Here is a 15,268-nt window from a genome sequence, read left to right as displayed (position 1 = left end):
AGGCACTGAGGATAGCTAGGTTGATTTGAGCATCAGCCCCAGACATGGTTGCCGGGTGGATCCTGGTCCAGGCGCATGCGGGAGTCTGTCTCTCTATCTCCCCTCCTCTTAAGTTTAAAAAAAGAGGTATCTAGTATTTACTCTGTGCTATCTGTGTGCCAGGAGGCAGTCTGTAGAATGGAGAGAATACAGTTTTGGATTTATTTACTTATTTTCTTTTTACAGAGACAGAGAGAGTGTCAGAGAGAGGGATAGATAGGGACAGACAGACAAGAACGGAGAGAGATGAGAAGCATCAATCATTAGTTTTTTGTTGCGACACCTTAGTTATTCATTGATTGCTTTCTCATCTGTGCCTTGACTGTGGGCCTTCAGCAGACCAAGTAACCCTTTGCTCGAGCCAGCAACTTTGTGTCCAAGCTGGTGAGCTTTGCTTAAACCACATGAGCCCGTGCTCAAGCTGGCATCTTCGGGGTTTCGAACCTGGGTCTTCTGCATACCAGTCCGATGCTCTATCCACTGTACCACCGCCTGGTCAGCCCCGATTTTGGATTTAGATAGAACTGATTTGAAAATCAATCTATTACTTAGCTATATGATCAAAAAGCATTAAATTACCTCCCTGGACTTCAGTTTCCTCATTCTGTAAAATTAGGATAAAACATTTACCAAACGGGATTGTTTTAAGAATTAAAAAATGATAATGTATGTAACATGTCTGGTACATACAAGGTTCTCCTGCTCTTGTGATCAAACAAGCAAGGTCTTTGGCTCATGTGTATTTTTATTCTAAAAGGGAACAATGGGAGATACAAACAAGCACAGACATGTAACAGCTATATCCTGGCTCTTCATTCTTTGCCAATCTCTACTCTTCTTCAAAATCTCACACAGTATTTCCTCCAACGAATACCACCACTAGCTGTTTCTGAGGAAGGCTTGTCTCTGTACTTGGCATTTCTTTTTTTTTTTTGTATTTTTGTATTTTTCTGAAGTTGGAAACGGGGAGGCAGTCAGACTCCCGCATGCATCCAACCGGGTTCCACCTGGCATGCCCACCAGGGGGCGCTGCTTCGCCCATCTGGGCCATTGCTCTGTTGCATCCAGAGCCATTCTAGTGCCTGAGGCAGAGGGCACAGAGTTATCCTCAGCACCCGGGGCCAACTTTGCTCCAATGGAGCCTTGGCTGCGGGAGGGGAAGAGAGAGACAGAGAGGAAGGAGAAGGGGAGGGGTGGAGAAGCAGATGGGTGCTTCTCCTGTGTGCCCTGGCCGGGAATCAAACCTGGGACTCCTGCATGCCAGGCCGACGCTCTACCACTGAGCCAACCGGCCAGGACTGTACTTGGCGTTTCTAATGGGTCAATTTGTACAGTGATTATGGTACTTGGTGAGCCTTTTGTGTTCTGTTTGCTTCCCTAACTAGGCTATGAGTCATAAGGGAGAAGGCCATGCAATTCTTAAAATTTAATTATTTAGTATTTTTATATAACATTTAGTAGAAAGCTGTGTAGATTATGACAGTGTGTTCAAATCAGGTTGTTGAATGATTTAAGCCAATGTAATAAGGAACTAGGAATTAAAATACCGTTATTAAAGTTATATTTGGCCTGACCAGGCAGTGGCGCCGTGGATAGAACGTTGCACTGGGACACAGAGAACCCAGGTTCGAAACCCCAAGGTCGCCAGCTTGAGCACAGGCTCATCTGGTTTAAGCAAAGCTCACCAGCTTGGACCCAAGGTCGCTGGCTTGATCAAGGGGTTACTTGGTCTGCTGAAGGCCCACGGTTGAGGCACATATGAGAAAGCAATCAATGAACTAAGGTGCCACAATGAAAAATTGATGCTTCTCATCTCTCTCCCTCCCTGTCTGTTTGTCTGTATCTATCCCTCTCTCTGTCCAAAAAATAAAAATAAAAAGTTATATTCGCCTTGGCTGGCTGGCTGACTGGATAGAGCATTGGCCCAGTGTGCGGATGTCCCGGGTTTGATCCCCGGTCAGGACACACATGAGAAGCAACCATTCTCTTTCCCTCCTTCTCCCCCTTCTCTCTCTTGCTTCTCCTCTTTTTTTTTTTTTTTTTCTTTCTTTCTGAAGCTGGAAACGGGGAGAGACAGTCAGACAGACTCCCGCATGCGCCCGACCGGAATCCACCCGGCACACCCACCAGGGGCAATGCTCTGCCCACCAGGGGGCGATGCTCTGCCCCTCCAGGGCGTCGCTCTGCTGCGACCAGAGCCACTCTAGCGCCTGGGGTAGAGGCCAAGGAGCCATCCCCAGCGCCCGGGCCATCTTTGCTCCAATGGAGCCTTGGCTGCGGGAGGGGAAGAGAGAGACAGAGAGGAAGGAGGGGGTGGGGGTGGAGAAGCAAATGGGCACTTCTCCTATGTGCCCTGGTCGGGAATCGAACCCAGGTCCCCCGCATGCCAGGCCGACGCTCTACCGCTGAGCCAACCGGCCAGGGCCACTTGCTTCCCCTCTTGCAGCCAGTTGCTTGATTGGTTCAAGCATTGGCCTCGGGCACTAAGGATAGCTTGTTTGATTTGATGGGGGGTTGCCTGGTGGAAGAAAGGGAGAGAGGGAGGGAGGAAAGAAGATAAGGAAGGAAGGAAGGGAAGGAGAAAGGGAGGGAGACAGGGAGAGTAGAAGGGAGGGAGGAAGGGAGGGATGGAGGGAAGAAAGAAGATGGATGGAAGGAAGGAAGGAAGGAAGGAAGGAAGGAAGGAAGGAAGGAAGGAAGGAAGGAAGGAAGGAAGAGAAAGAAGTTATATTCATTTACCCATTCAACAAAACTGAGCACTCTGTGCCTAGCACCGTCAAAGGTGTGGAGACACAGCAGAAACAAAGGGAATAGGGAGCAGAGGAATATGGACAATAAACAAGGAGGCCATGAAATATGATTATTTCAGTGTGTTAAGTGCTATGAAGAAAACAAAATAAGATAATTGTTAGAGATTTGTGAGCAGGGAGGATGTTATTTCAGTTAGGTGTCAAGAAAAACCTCTTAAAAGCTCTGGGTTGGGAATGAACTTAAGGATTCCAAGGAACAGAAAGAAAAGCAGTCTGGCTGCAGTATTGTGCATGCACGGTGGGCTGGGGTTGGGAGGAGAGGAGATCAGAAAGACAAGGGCCAGAGCAAAGCAGGCCCTATAAACCACCAAAAGGCCTTTACATTTTATTAGAAGTGCAACGAAAAGGCAATAAAGGAAGGGGTGATACGATCTAAGGTATTAACATCACTCTGGCTGCTGGGGGAGAATGGTTTGTAGGGTGCAGAGCGGAGGCAGGGAAACTACAGGCTGTTACCGTAGTACAGCGAGAGACGATAAACTGGGGAGCAACAACAGAGCAGGAGAAACGCACTGAGGTACAAGATGCAGTTTGGAGGAGAGCCAGAAGTGTGGGGCAACGATACCTACATAACTGAAGGTTTTCTATCTCACCCACACCTATGGCTTGCTCTTACCTCCAAATCCATATAGATTGCACTAATGGCCACTTTGATGCCTTGTCTGAAGATGGTCTTCTGGTCCTTTCTCAGCATCTGCTCAGTGGTCAGTCCTAGAATGTGGGTGTGAGACTAAGGGTTAAACAAGAGAGCCCAGGGTCCCAAGACCAGCAAGGTGAGAACACCAAGATGAAGAAAAGAAAAACAGTCCTGGCCAGTAGGCTCAGTGGTAGAGCATTGGCCCGGTGGGTGTCCTGGGTTCGATTCCCAGCCAGGGCACACAGAAGCAACCACCTGCTTCTCTACCACTCTCCCCCTCTTCTTTCTCTCTATCTCTCCCCCTCCTGCAGCCAAGGCTCCACTGGAGCAAAGTTGGCCTGCGTTCTGCGGATGGCTTCATGGCCTCTGCCTCAGGCACTAGAGTGGCTTGGGTTGCAACAGAGCAATAGCCCAGATGGACAAAGCATTGCCTCCTAGTGGGCATGCCGGGTGGATCCCGGTTGGGTGCATGCAGGAGTCTGTCTCTCTGAATCCCTCTCACTTCAGAAAAATACAAAAAAAAAAAAAAAAAAAAAAAAAAAAGAGAGAAAGAAGAAAAACAGCCTCTCTTAGGGGCCATAAACAGGGTTGATAATGGAAAATATAATTAAATAATAAAAATTTAAATTGCCTGACCAGGCAGTGGCACAGTGGATAGAGTGTCAGACTGAAATGTGGAGGACCCAGGTTCAAGACCCTGAGGTTCCTAGCTTGAGCACGGGCTCATCTGGTTTGAGCAAGGCTCACCAGCTTGAGCCCAAGGTCGCTGGCTCGAGCAAGGGGTTACTTGGTCTGCTATAGCCCCCTGGTCAAGGCACATATGAGAAATCAATCAGTGAACAACTAAGGAGCCACAACGAAGAACTGATGCTTCTCATCTCCATCCCTTCCTGTCTGTCTGTCCCTATCTGTCCCTCTCTCTGACTCTGTCTCTGCCATAAAAAAAAAAAAAATTACTGGGTCACAAAAGTTACCTTTAGAGAAAGGTAAAAGAAAGAAGACGGTTTTACTTTTGATTTTTTCCCTTTTTATGTTGTTTTAATTTTCAAAGAGTACATGAGGCACTTTATTTTTTTATCAACAGGAGGAATTTGGGCAACAAATTTGGAAGACTTTTTGTTCTCTTCCCTTATCTTTGGTACATTCTCCCTCTTTCCTCTGCTTCCCTAACCAATTATCTTGATCTCACTGTGATAATTTAGTATTACCTCAGCATATTTTATTTATATGTCTATATTTTATTTATATGTCTATATTCTCTGATTAGACTGGAAACCTCCGAGAGTATATTCCTCCTCATCTTCCCCCAAAGCCTGGACAGAACAATCCAGTAAATGACTGATTTGTTCCTGATCAGACTCACATACTACCTTGTTTCTCTCCAAAGCTTAAACCATTACCCATAGTCTGAAATAGTTTTGATGGTGGTAAAAAACATAATGAACAAGGCTTGCCCCGTTTTCTCATGTGGAAGGGTAAAAGGTCAGTTTAACATTTCATACCTGACACATCAAACTTTGCCTTTTGCAGTGAATCAAAGATGTCATTTCTCTTGGGCAGATCTGGGAAGAGGGCCTCCAGTTTCTCCACATATTTGTTGTCCTTTAGGGTTGCTTTTCCAATTTTCACATCCATGTTAACACAGTCCAGAATGATTGTTCCTGTGGAAAAGGAAGAAAGCAGAACTCCCTACACTCACAAACACTGAAACACACATCACCCTCCAACCAAATGGACGTAACACAGAGGAGAGCGTGTGCAAACTCACTGAAACAAAACAAGAAACTGGGACGATGCCCTGAGTAAGATTTCCCATATCCAAACTAAAATGCAGACAGAGAAATGGGAAAAGGGTAGAAAGGAAGCCTAAGCATCTGAATCCTTGGAGACTTTGAAACTCAGTCTGAGAAAGATGACTTCTCTTCCATAGGCCAAATTCCAGTAATGAATCTTACAAGTTGAGAGATAGTCTACTCCAACTCTTTCTTTAACAAATGGACAAAATGAGAATAAGAAAGGTTAAGAGAGCCTGACCAGGTGGAGGTGCAGTGGATAGAGCATCAGCCTGGGACACATTGGACCTAGGTTTGAAACCCTGAGGTCACCAGCTTGAGCGCAGGGTCGCTGGCTTGAGTCCAAGGTCACTGGCTTGGCTGGAGCCCCGTGGTCAAGGCACATATGAGAAAGTAATCAATGAACAACTGAGATGCCGCAATAAAGAACTGATGCTTCTTGGAGACGGCGTGAATAGGGTCTGCAAGGGGCAGTGGATCGGCGTGAAGGGCTCTTGTGTTTTGGGCGGGGCCGATGGCGTCTCAGGCGGGCCCGCGAGCTCCTGGCAGTGACTTCCAGCACCGGGAGCGTGTCGCCATGCACTATCAAATGAGTGTGACCCTCAAGTATGAAATCAAGAAGCTGATCTACGTGCATCTGGTCATATGGCTGCTGCTGATTGCCAAGATGAGTGTGGAACATCTGAGGCTCTTGTCGCACGACCAGGTGGCCATGCCCTATCAGTGGGAGTACCCATATTTGCTGAGCATTGTGCCCTCTCTCTTGGGCCTTCTCTCCTTCCCCCGCAACAACATTAGCTACTTGGTGCTCTCCATGATCATGGTGCTCCCCTCATTTATGGCAGCATGGAAATGTTCCCTGCTGCACAGCAGCTCTATCGCCATGGCAAGGCCTACCGCTTCCTCTTTGGTTTTTCTGCTGTCTCCGTCATGTACTTGGTGTCGGTGCTGGTGGTTCAAGTGCATGCCTGGCAGTTATACTACAGCAAGAAGCTCCTAGACTCTTGGTTCACCAGCACACAGGAGAAGAAGCGTAAATGAAGCTTGCCTGATGGACTGATCTCTGAGATGAAGCCTGGCCCTCCCATCCAGAGCAGTGAGAGGGCAGAGGAGCTGTTCTAAAAATCTTGGCAGACATGATGTTGGCAGCTAGTGCAAAGTAGGCCCAAATTCTGGAAAGCTGCTACTATTGTCATCAGCTGAGGTGACAAAACTGTATTTAACTTATTGCTGGTTGGCTGGAACTGGGTGAAGGACAGCTATAAAACAAACTTCAGCTAATTTAAGTCGAAGCCCTTCAGGATTTTTCTTTTAAGACTGAAACTGTATTCTCTGTATTTCCATCCATTACCCCTTAGCCAACAAGACTGAAAGAGATAATGAGTAAACCATGTTATACTTCAATCTCTGGGTTGTTGGGCAGATAACATTTAGGAAGCTGCTTCCCCTGCAGGCTGTGGTCTCTACTGTGAAACATTTTAAAGAGAACCTCAATCAAGTTATAACTGCCCTATCAAAAAAAAAAAAAAGAACTGATGCTTCTTATTGCTTTCTCTTCCTGTCTGTCCCTCTTTCCGTCTCTGTCTCTCTTGGCAATAAAATAAAGTAAAAAAAGAAAGGTTAAGAGATTTGCTCAAGATCATAAAACTACTTCCTGGGCAGAAATGGTCCTGGAATCAGTTTTCTGCTTCTTCAGCTGTTCCTTATTACACAGTGCTGCCAAGGCAGCTTCTAGGTCTGTTGTCTGTTGTCCCCTGCTTCTTTTCTGCGTTCTCCAGCCATGTATCCCACAGGCCTTTAAACAACATATCCCATAGCCTTTTAATGCCTCATTGCCAGCCTTTAGTAGGGGCTGAACGGCTCTGAGCGGGGAAGGTCAAGCTGGAAGAGTCTAGACTTTTCCATTGTCCCTTCTGTGGGACAGGAATAGAGGATCTAAGGAGTGTCAGGCCCCAACCAAGCCACCCTCACCATGCAGAAGGGCTGCAATTTGCCTGTCCAAGATCTCTGGCGCCCCTTTCAGGATTCTCTCAGTCACCAGGGTAGAGCAGGACCCCACAAGCTCGACTGAAACATGGCAGGGAGGGCAGCGTTTCTGCTCGATGGGCCGATGGTCTAGCACCTCTGTTACCACCTCCTCCAGGGCTGCGTCACTTCTGTGTGGGGAAAACAGAGAGGAAGATAGGTAGGAGCAGGCCAGCTGCTTCTAACCAAACTCCACCTCACTCCTGAAGGAAAATAAAGACACCTTAGGTAAACAGAGCTTTGGTCACTTCTACCTCTTCCCTACCCCTTCAGTTCTTTTTTTTAATGTTATAACTGAGGTCATCTTAACTGTATACGTGAATTTAGCAAAGTATCAGCTACCAATACCGTATCCACATATTTGATGTCCTTTAGAGTTGCCTTTTCAACTGGCACCCTTGATACCCAACATCTAAATCTCTCCTGTTCCCTCAATTCACTCAACACCTAAATTCCACACAAGTTAACCAGATCCTGAAGCTTTTATCTCAATTTCTATTTATTCCCTTCATTTCAACCCTCTGCTACTGCCTTACTCTAGGCCCTCAGTGTCTCTAGCCAGGACCATTTCACTAGTTTCTTAACCAAACGCCTGCTTTCAGTCTTGGGCTGTCCTAAGCTGTCTTCCATGATGCTACCTAACAGCAATTTTCAACCTTTTTCATCACATGACACACAAACTAACCACTAAAATTCTGCAGCACACCAAAAAAAAATTTTTTTGCTGATCTGACAGAAAAACAGGTATAATCTCAATTCATTCACACTTGATGGTTATTGTTGTATTGGCTGTTCTCAATTTTTGATTTGACAATCTAAGGAAAAGAGGTCAGTGCCCCTGACTAAAATAGTCAGGCATTGCAGGTTTTAAAAATTCTTGTGGCGCCTGACCAGGCGGTGGCGCAGTGGATAGAGTGTCAGACTGGGATGCGGAAGACCCAGGTTCGAGACCCCGAGGTTGCCGGTTTGAGCGCGGGCTCATCTAGCTTGAGCAAAAAAAAAAAAAAAAAAAAAAAAGGCTCGCCAGCTTGGACCCAAGGTCACTGGCTCGAGCAAGGGGTTACTCGGTCTGCTGAAGGCCCACGGTCAAGGCACATATGAGAAAGCAATCAATGAACTAAGGTGTCGCAATGCGCAATGAAAAACTAATGATTGATGCTTCTCATCTCTCTCCATTCCTGTCTGTCTGTCCCTGTCTATCCCTCACTCTGACTCTCTCTTTGTCTCTGTAAAAATAAATAAATAAAATAAAATAAAAATTCTTGTGGCACACCCGTTTGCTTCTTGCAGCACACTGGCTGAAAATCGCCACACCTGAATCATTTGAAAAATGCAAATTCTGGCCCTGGCCGTTTGGCTCAGTGGTAGAGCGTCGGCCTGGCGTGCAGAAGTCCCGGGTTCGATTCCCGGCCAGGGCACACAGGAGAAGCGTCCATCTGCTTCTCCACCCCTCCCCCTCTCCTTCCTCTCTGTCTCTCTCTTCCCCTCCCGCAGCCAGGGCTCCATTGGAGCAAGGATGGCCCAGGCGCTGGGGATGGCTCCTTGGCCTCTGCCCCAGGCGCTAGAGTGGCTCTGGTCGCAACAGAGCGAGGCCCCGGAGGGGCAGAGCATTGCCCCCTGGTGGGCAGAGCGTCGCCCCTTGGTGGGCGTGCCGGGTGGATCCCAGTTGGGCACATGTGGGAGTCTGTCTGACTGTCTCTCCCCGTTTCCAGCTTCAGCTTCAGAAAAATACAAAAAAAAAAAAAAAAAAAAAAAAAAAAAAAAAGGCAAATTCGATTCTGTTAGTACTTGGAATAAATATATAGTAATAAGCAAAAGTTCCCCACTGCCCTAAAATAGTCTGATGTCCTTGGCAGGGCCTGTAAGGTCTCTATGATCTGGCCCCTGCCTACCTTGCTAGTCTCATTGCTTTCCATATCTTATTTCTCAATCATATTTCATGCTCCAGCCATGCAGAACAAATTCCAGTTCCCCCAACTCACCATGTTACTTCATGCCTGCCTGCCTTTGCTTATATTAACCACTCTCTCTGCCTGGATGCTTTTCCTAACTCCCTTGCCTACCCATTCCCAGAGCAAACACCTAGTCCTCTTTCAAGAATGAAATTAGCCTGACCAGGTGGTGGCGCAGTGGATAGAGCGTCGGACTGGGATGCGGAGAACCCAGGTTCCAGACCCCGAGGTCGCCAGCTTGAGTGCAGGCTCATCTGGTTTGAGCAAGGCTCACCAGCCTGGACTCAGGCTTGCTGATTTGAGCAAGGGGTTACTCGGTCTGCTAAAGGCAGACCATGGTCAAGGCACATATGAGAAAGCAATCAATGAACTAAGGCAGGGGTCCCCAAACTACGGCCCGCGGGCCACATGCGGCCCCCTGAGGCCGTTTATCCGGCCCCCGCTGCACTTCCGGAAGGGGCACCTCTTTCATTGGTGGTCAGTGAGAGGAGCATAGTTCCCATTGAAATACTGGTCAGTTGGTTGATTTAAATTTACTTGTTCTTTATTTTAAATATTGTATTTGTTCCCGTTTTGTTTTTTTTACTTTAAAATAAGATCTGTGCAGTGTGCATAGGGATTTGTTCATAGTTTTTTTTATAGTCTGGCCCTCCAATGGTCTGAGGGACAGTGAACTGGCCCCCTGTGTAAAAAGTTTGAGGACCCCTGAACTAAGGTGTCGCAATGAAAAACTGATGATTGATGCTTCTCATCTCTCTCCATTCCTGTCTGTCCCTGTCTATCCCTCTCTCTGACTCTCTCTGTGTCTCTGTAAAAAAACAAAGAAACAAAAACAAACAAACAAACCAAAAAAACCTGGGACATCCATACACCAGGCCAACATTCTATTCACTGAGCCACTGGCCAGAACCTAAACAGAAGTTTATAAGTGAATGGACAGCTGGATCAATGCCCTTACGCTACCCTCTGTCAATGTCCTTCTGTAAACAGTGTGTTCAAGGAAAAAAATATACATTTGAGGCCCTGACCAGTTTTCTCAGTGGTAGAGCATCAGCTAGGAGTGTGGATGTCCCAGGTATGATTCCTGGTCAGGGCACACAGGACAATTAACCATCTGCTTCTCCACCCCTTCCCCTCTCCCCTTTCTCTCTCTCTTTCTCTCTCTCTCTCTCTCTCTTCCTTTCCCACAGCAATTGGTTCTAGTGCATTGGTCCCTGGTGCTGAGGATGGCTCTGTGGACTCTTTGCTCAGGTGCTAAAAATAGCTCAGTTGCAAGCATGGTCCCAGATGGGCATCAGCCCCAGACGGGGGTTGACACATGGATCCCAGTAGGGCACTTATGGGAGTCTATCTCTCTCTATCCCATCCTCTCACTTGAAAAAGAAGAAAAAATACACACACACACACACACACACACACACACACACACACACACACACACACATGCATATTTGAATAATAGCAGGAGCCAGACAGACACTTATATTGCTTTTGTTGGTCGTTTTTTTCCAATCTTAAATTAAGGATGGAATTATTATAGGTGTGCATCTTTTTTTTTTTTAAAGATTTTATTTATTCATTATAGAGAGGGAAGAGAGAGAGAGAGAGAGAGAGAAGGGGGAAGGAGCAGGAAGCATCAACTCCCATATGTGCCTTGACCAGGCAAGCCCAGGGTTTTGAACTGGCAACCTCAGCATTTCCAGGTTGATGCTTTATCCACTGCGCCACCACAGGTCAGGCTAGGTGTGCATCTTTATTAAACAGACACTAATGAAATATTGCCTTTTGTAGGAAATAATTTTACTTTTGAGAAGCAGGGAAGCAAAGACAGACTCCCACATGCACCCTGACAGGGATCCACCCAGCAAGCCCCCTGCCAGCCAATGCTCTGCCCATCTGGGGCATTGCTCCACTGCTTAGCAACTGAGCTGTTTTAGCGCCTAAAGGGAGGCCATGGAACCATCCTCAGCATCCAGGGCCAACTTGCTCCAACAGAGCCATGGCTATGGGAGGAGAAGAGAGAGACAGAGAGAGAAGAAAGAGGGGGAAGGGGGGAAAAGAAGATAGTTGCTTCTCCTGTGTGCCGTGACTGGGAATTGAAACCAGGACATCCACACGCTGGATTGACGCTCTACCACTGAGCCAACCAGCCAGGGCCCAACTTTTTAAAAATTAAAAGATTTACAACGATTATTCAAAAGTTTCTATTCTAATAAACCTGCCATGCCTGACCAGGCGGTGGTGCAGTGGATAGAGCGTTGGACTGGGATGCCAAGGACCCAGGTTCGAGACCCCGAGATCTCCAGCTTGAGCGCAGGCTCATCTGGTTTGATAAAAGCTCACCAGCTTGGACCCAAGGTCACTGGCTTGAGCAAGGGGTTACTCGGTCTGCTGAAGGCCCACGGTCAAGGCACATATGAGAAAGCAATCAATGAACAACTAAGGTGTTGCAACGAAAAACTAGTAATTGATGTTTCTCATCTCTCTCCGTTCCTGTCCGTCTGTCCCTGTCTATCCCTCTCTCTGACTCTCTCTCTGTCCCTGTAAAAACAAAACAAAACAAAAATCAAACAAAAAAAAAAACCTGCCATAAAATCTTTTATTTAAAAAAAAAAACAGACAGAGAGAGAGTCAGAGAGAGGGATAGATAGGGACAGACAGACAGGAACAGAGAGAGATGAGAAGCATCAATCATCAGTTTTTCGTTGCGACACCTTAGTTGTTCATTGATTGCTTTCTCATATGTGCCTTGACCGTGGGGCTACAGTAGACCGAGTATCCCCTTGCTCAAGCCTGCGACTTTGGGTCCAAGCTGGTGAGCTTTGCTCAAACCAGATGAGCCGCGCTCAAGCTGACGACCTCGGGGTCTGGAACCTGGGTCCTGTGCATCCCAGTCCAATGCTCTATCTACTGTGCCACCGCCTGGTCAGGCTGCCATAAAATCTTTAAAAATGCCTGACCAATGGTGGTGCAGTGGATGAAGCATTGACCTAGAATGCTGAGGTTGTGGTTTAAAACCCCAGGCTTGCCTGATCAGGAGGTGGCGCAGTGGATAGAGCGTCGGACTGGGATGCGGAAGTACCCAGGTTCGAGACCCTGAGGTCACCAGCTTGAGCGCAGGCTCATCTGGTATGAGCAAAAAAGCTCACCAGCTTGGACCCAAGGTCGCTGGCTTGAGCAAGGGGTTACTCGGTCTGCTGAAGGCCCATGGTCAAGGCATATATGAAAAAGCAATCAATGAACAACTAAGGTGTTGCAACAAAAAACTAATGATTGATGCTTCTCATCTCTCTCCGTTCCTGTCTGTCTGTCCCTATCTATCCCTCTCTCTGACTCTCGCTCCGTCTCTGAAAAAATAAAAAATAAATAAAATTTTAAACCCCAGGCCTGACCAGGCGGTGGCGCAGTGGATAGAGCATCGGACTGGGATGCGGAAGGACCCAGGTTCGAGACCCCAAGGTCGCCAGCTTGAGCGCGGGCTCAGATCTGGTTTGAGCAAAAGGCTCACTGGCTGGCCCTGGCCGGTTGGCTCAGTGGTAGAGCGTCGGCCTGGCATGCAGAGGTCCCGGGTACAATTCCCGGCCAGGGCACACAGGAGAAGAGCCCATCTGCTTCTCCACCCCTCCCCGTCTCCTTCCTCTCTGTCTCTCTCTTCCCCTCCCGCAGGCGAGGCTCCATTGGAGCAAAGATGGCCCGGGCGCTGGGGATGGCTCCTTGGCCTCTGCCCAGGCACTAGAGTGGCTCTGGTCGCGGCGGAGCGACGCCCCAGAGGGGCAGAGCATCGCCCCCTGGTGGGCAGAGCGTGCTGGGTGGATCCCAGTCGGGCGCATGCAGGAGTCTGTCTGACTGTCTCTCCCCATTTCTAGCTTCCGAAAAATACAAAAAAAAAAAAAAAAAAAAAAAAAGGCTCACTGGCTTGGACCCAAGGTCGCTGGCTCCAGCAAGGGGTTGCTTGGTTTGCTGAAGGCCCACGGTCAAGGCACATATGAGAAAGCAATCAATGAACAGCTAAGAAGTCGCAATGCGCAACGAGAAACTAATGATTGATGCTTCTCATCTCTCTCCTTCCTGTCTGTCTATCTCTGCCTCTCTAAAAAAAAAAAAAAAAAAAAAATTTAAACCCCAGGTTTGTCTAGTCAAGGAATATATGGGAAGCAACTGTGAGTTGATTGATGCTTTTCTGCTCTTCCCTACCCCTTTGTCTCTCTCTCCTTTCTATAAAGTCAATAAATAAAATCTCTAAAAAAAATTAAAATAAAAACAATCACGATGATTTTAGCTTTGAAAAATGTTACTAGCCCTGGATGGATAACTCAGTTGGCTAGAGCACCATCTCTCAGCACAGAGGTTGCCAGTTAGATCCCTGGTCAGGGCACATACAGGAACAGACACAGACTGATGTTCCTGTTCCTCTCTCTCATTCCCTTCCTCTCTCTCTAAAATCAATATAATAAACATTAAAAAAAAAAAAGATACAAAAGGCACATTTAAATGATTTCTGAGTTATCCTTTAGTTTGAAATCTCCAAGTTTCTATTTCTTATTATTACTTGCAAAACTAGAGAAGTGACAATATTTTCTATATGTGATACGACTCATTCAATTATGATTAGCCTGTGAGATTCTCAAGAGCAAAAATTCAATTCTCCTCTCTTTATATCTCACTCAACAGAACCCAACATGGCACATGATAAGTATCAGCTTAACTTACTTCAACCTACCTGGGTAAGACATGATGGTCAACAAGGATAAGAGTGAGCTGGCCAGCCTGGTGCAATGCATGGAGGTCAATCTCATCCCGGAAAATTAAGAGGGACTCTGGAATGTGAATCTTCTGAAGGAAGAAGACACTGTCACCTCGTAGAGGTAGCTCAGAACGTTTTATATTTAAAACTGGCACAAAGACATCCCCAGCCTGAGTTGTCTGGAATGGAAAGTGAAAAAAGGTATGGCAATGTTTTGAAACAGACAGGAAAAATAATAAAACTATTGGGGCAAGGGGAGACATGATTTTGGGTGAGTTCTCAAAGTCACAATTACCCAGACAATAAAAATAAAAGGATAACTCTTGCCCTCCCTCATTCTTAGCAATAACATGAAGGTCAGCAAGATAATGCATAGCAAAGACCTAGTTCTAGATGCTGCAGAGAAAGGATTATGAGTCTTTAAGAGCTGACCTGGAGGCCTGACCTGTGGTGGCACAGTGGATAAAGCGTCAACCTGGAAATGCTGAGGTCGCCGGTTCGAAACTCTGGGCTTGCCTGGTCAAGGCACATATGGGAGTTGATGCTTCCTGCTCCTCCCCCCCTTCTCTCTCTCTCTCTCTCTCCCCCCCTCTCTCTCCTTTCTAAAATGAATAAATAAAAAAAATAAAAATTAAAAATTAAGAGCTGACCTGGATATGGAGGAATACACACTAGACCATGGACACCCACAGCAACTCAATAATAAACTGTCTGAATATTGCTTTACGGTTTACAGATTCTTCAAAATACATTTACTCATTTCATCCTCACAGCAACACTGTAAATTATTTCTGGCTTTATAGATGGTGACATGAGGCTCAGAAAAGTGAAGGGATTTAACTTATCCAAGACTAGGTGGTGTTAAGTAGCAGAGCTGAATCTTGAATCCAAATCTTTTCATTCTAAGAGATTCTGTTCCTAAGTACTCACCTTTGCCAGGTAAAAAGCCAAGGCAAGAGCAGACACCATGGAGTCCAAGTCACAGGCTTCATTTCCCAGCACAACATGCAGTGGTTGGGACTCCTGGAAGGAGAACAGGAACCTAGCAGAAGCATCTCTGCGTGTCCATTTACCTCGCACACACGTAGGGTGTCACACGTCCTCACTGTGCTCACTAGGAGGTAAGCAGGTTAATCTTATGGGTCCTCATCTCGTGAACAAGGACCTTGTTTTAGCAAAGCTTTGAGCATTCCATGCAGACCCAGGTAGTGGGAAAGTGGTCTTTCCTCTCTGCTACATTACTTCCTTGAATGTTAATTTACAAAAAA

General features: G+C 46.7%; 1 protein-coding gene and 1 pseudogene across 4 annotated transcripts in view; one reads left to right on the top strand and one right to left on the bottom strand.

Moving 5' to 3' along the window:
- Positions 1 to 15,268, bottom strand: part of PRUNE1 (prune exopolyphosphatase 1) — a 35,611-nt gene that overhangs the window by 8,416 nt on the left and 11,927 nt on the right. For 3 of the 4 annotated variants that reach the window (XM_066377432.1, XM_066377431.1, XM_066377434.1), the window contains 5 exons: positions 14,931 to 15,023; positions 13,977 to 14,179; positions 7,251 to 7,435; positions 4,989 to 5,147; positions 3,466 to 3,560 (listed from right to left, as the gene is read on the bottom strand). In XM_066377432.1, coding sequence (XP_066233529.1) covers positions 3,466 to 3,560; positions 4,989 to 5,147; positions 7,251 to 7,435; positions 13,977 to 14,179; positions 14,931 to 14,969 — 681 coding nt within the window. In that variant the 5' untranslated portion in view covers positions 14,970 to 15,023. The remainder of the gene's footprint in view (positions 1 to 3,465; positions 3,561 to 4,988; positions 5,148 to 7,250; positions 7,436 to 13,976; positions 14,180 to 14,930; positions 15,024 to 15,268) is intronic. The other variant, XM_066377433.1, reaches the window with a different exon arrangement.
- LOC136400552 (protein jagunal homolog 1 pseudogene) lies at positions 5,728 to 6,811 on the top strand (annotated as a pseudogene).

Source organism: Saccopteryx leptura, chromosome 3 (genome assembly GCF_036850995.1).
Source record: "Saccopteryx leptura isolate mSacLep1 chromosome 3, mSacLep1_pri_phased_curated, whole genome shotgun sequence".
Taxonomy (NCBI): domain Eukaryota; kingdom Metazoa; phylum Chordata; class Mammalia; order Chiroptera; family Emballonuridae; genus Saccopteryx; species Saccopteryx leptura.
Note: the sequence above shows the minus strand (reverse complement) of the source record. Positions and strands in the feature narration are given on the sequence as shown.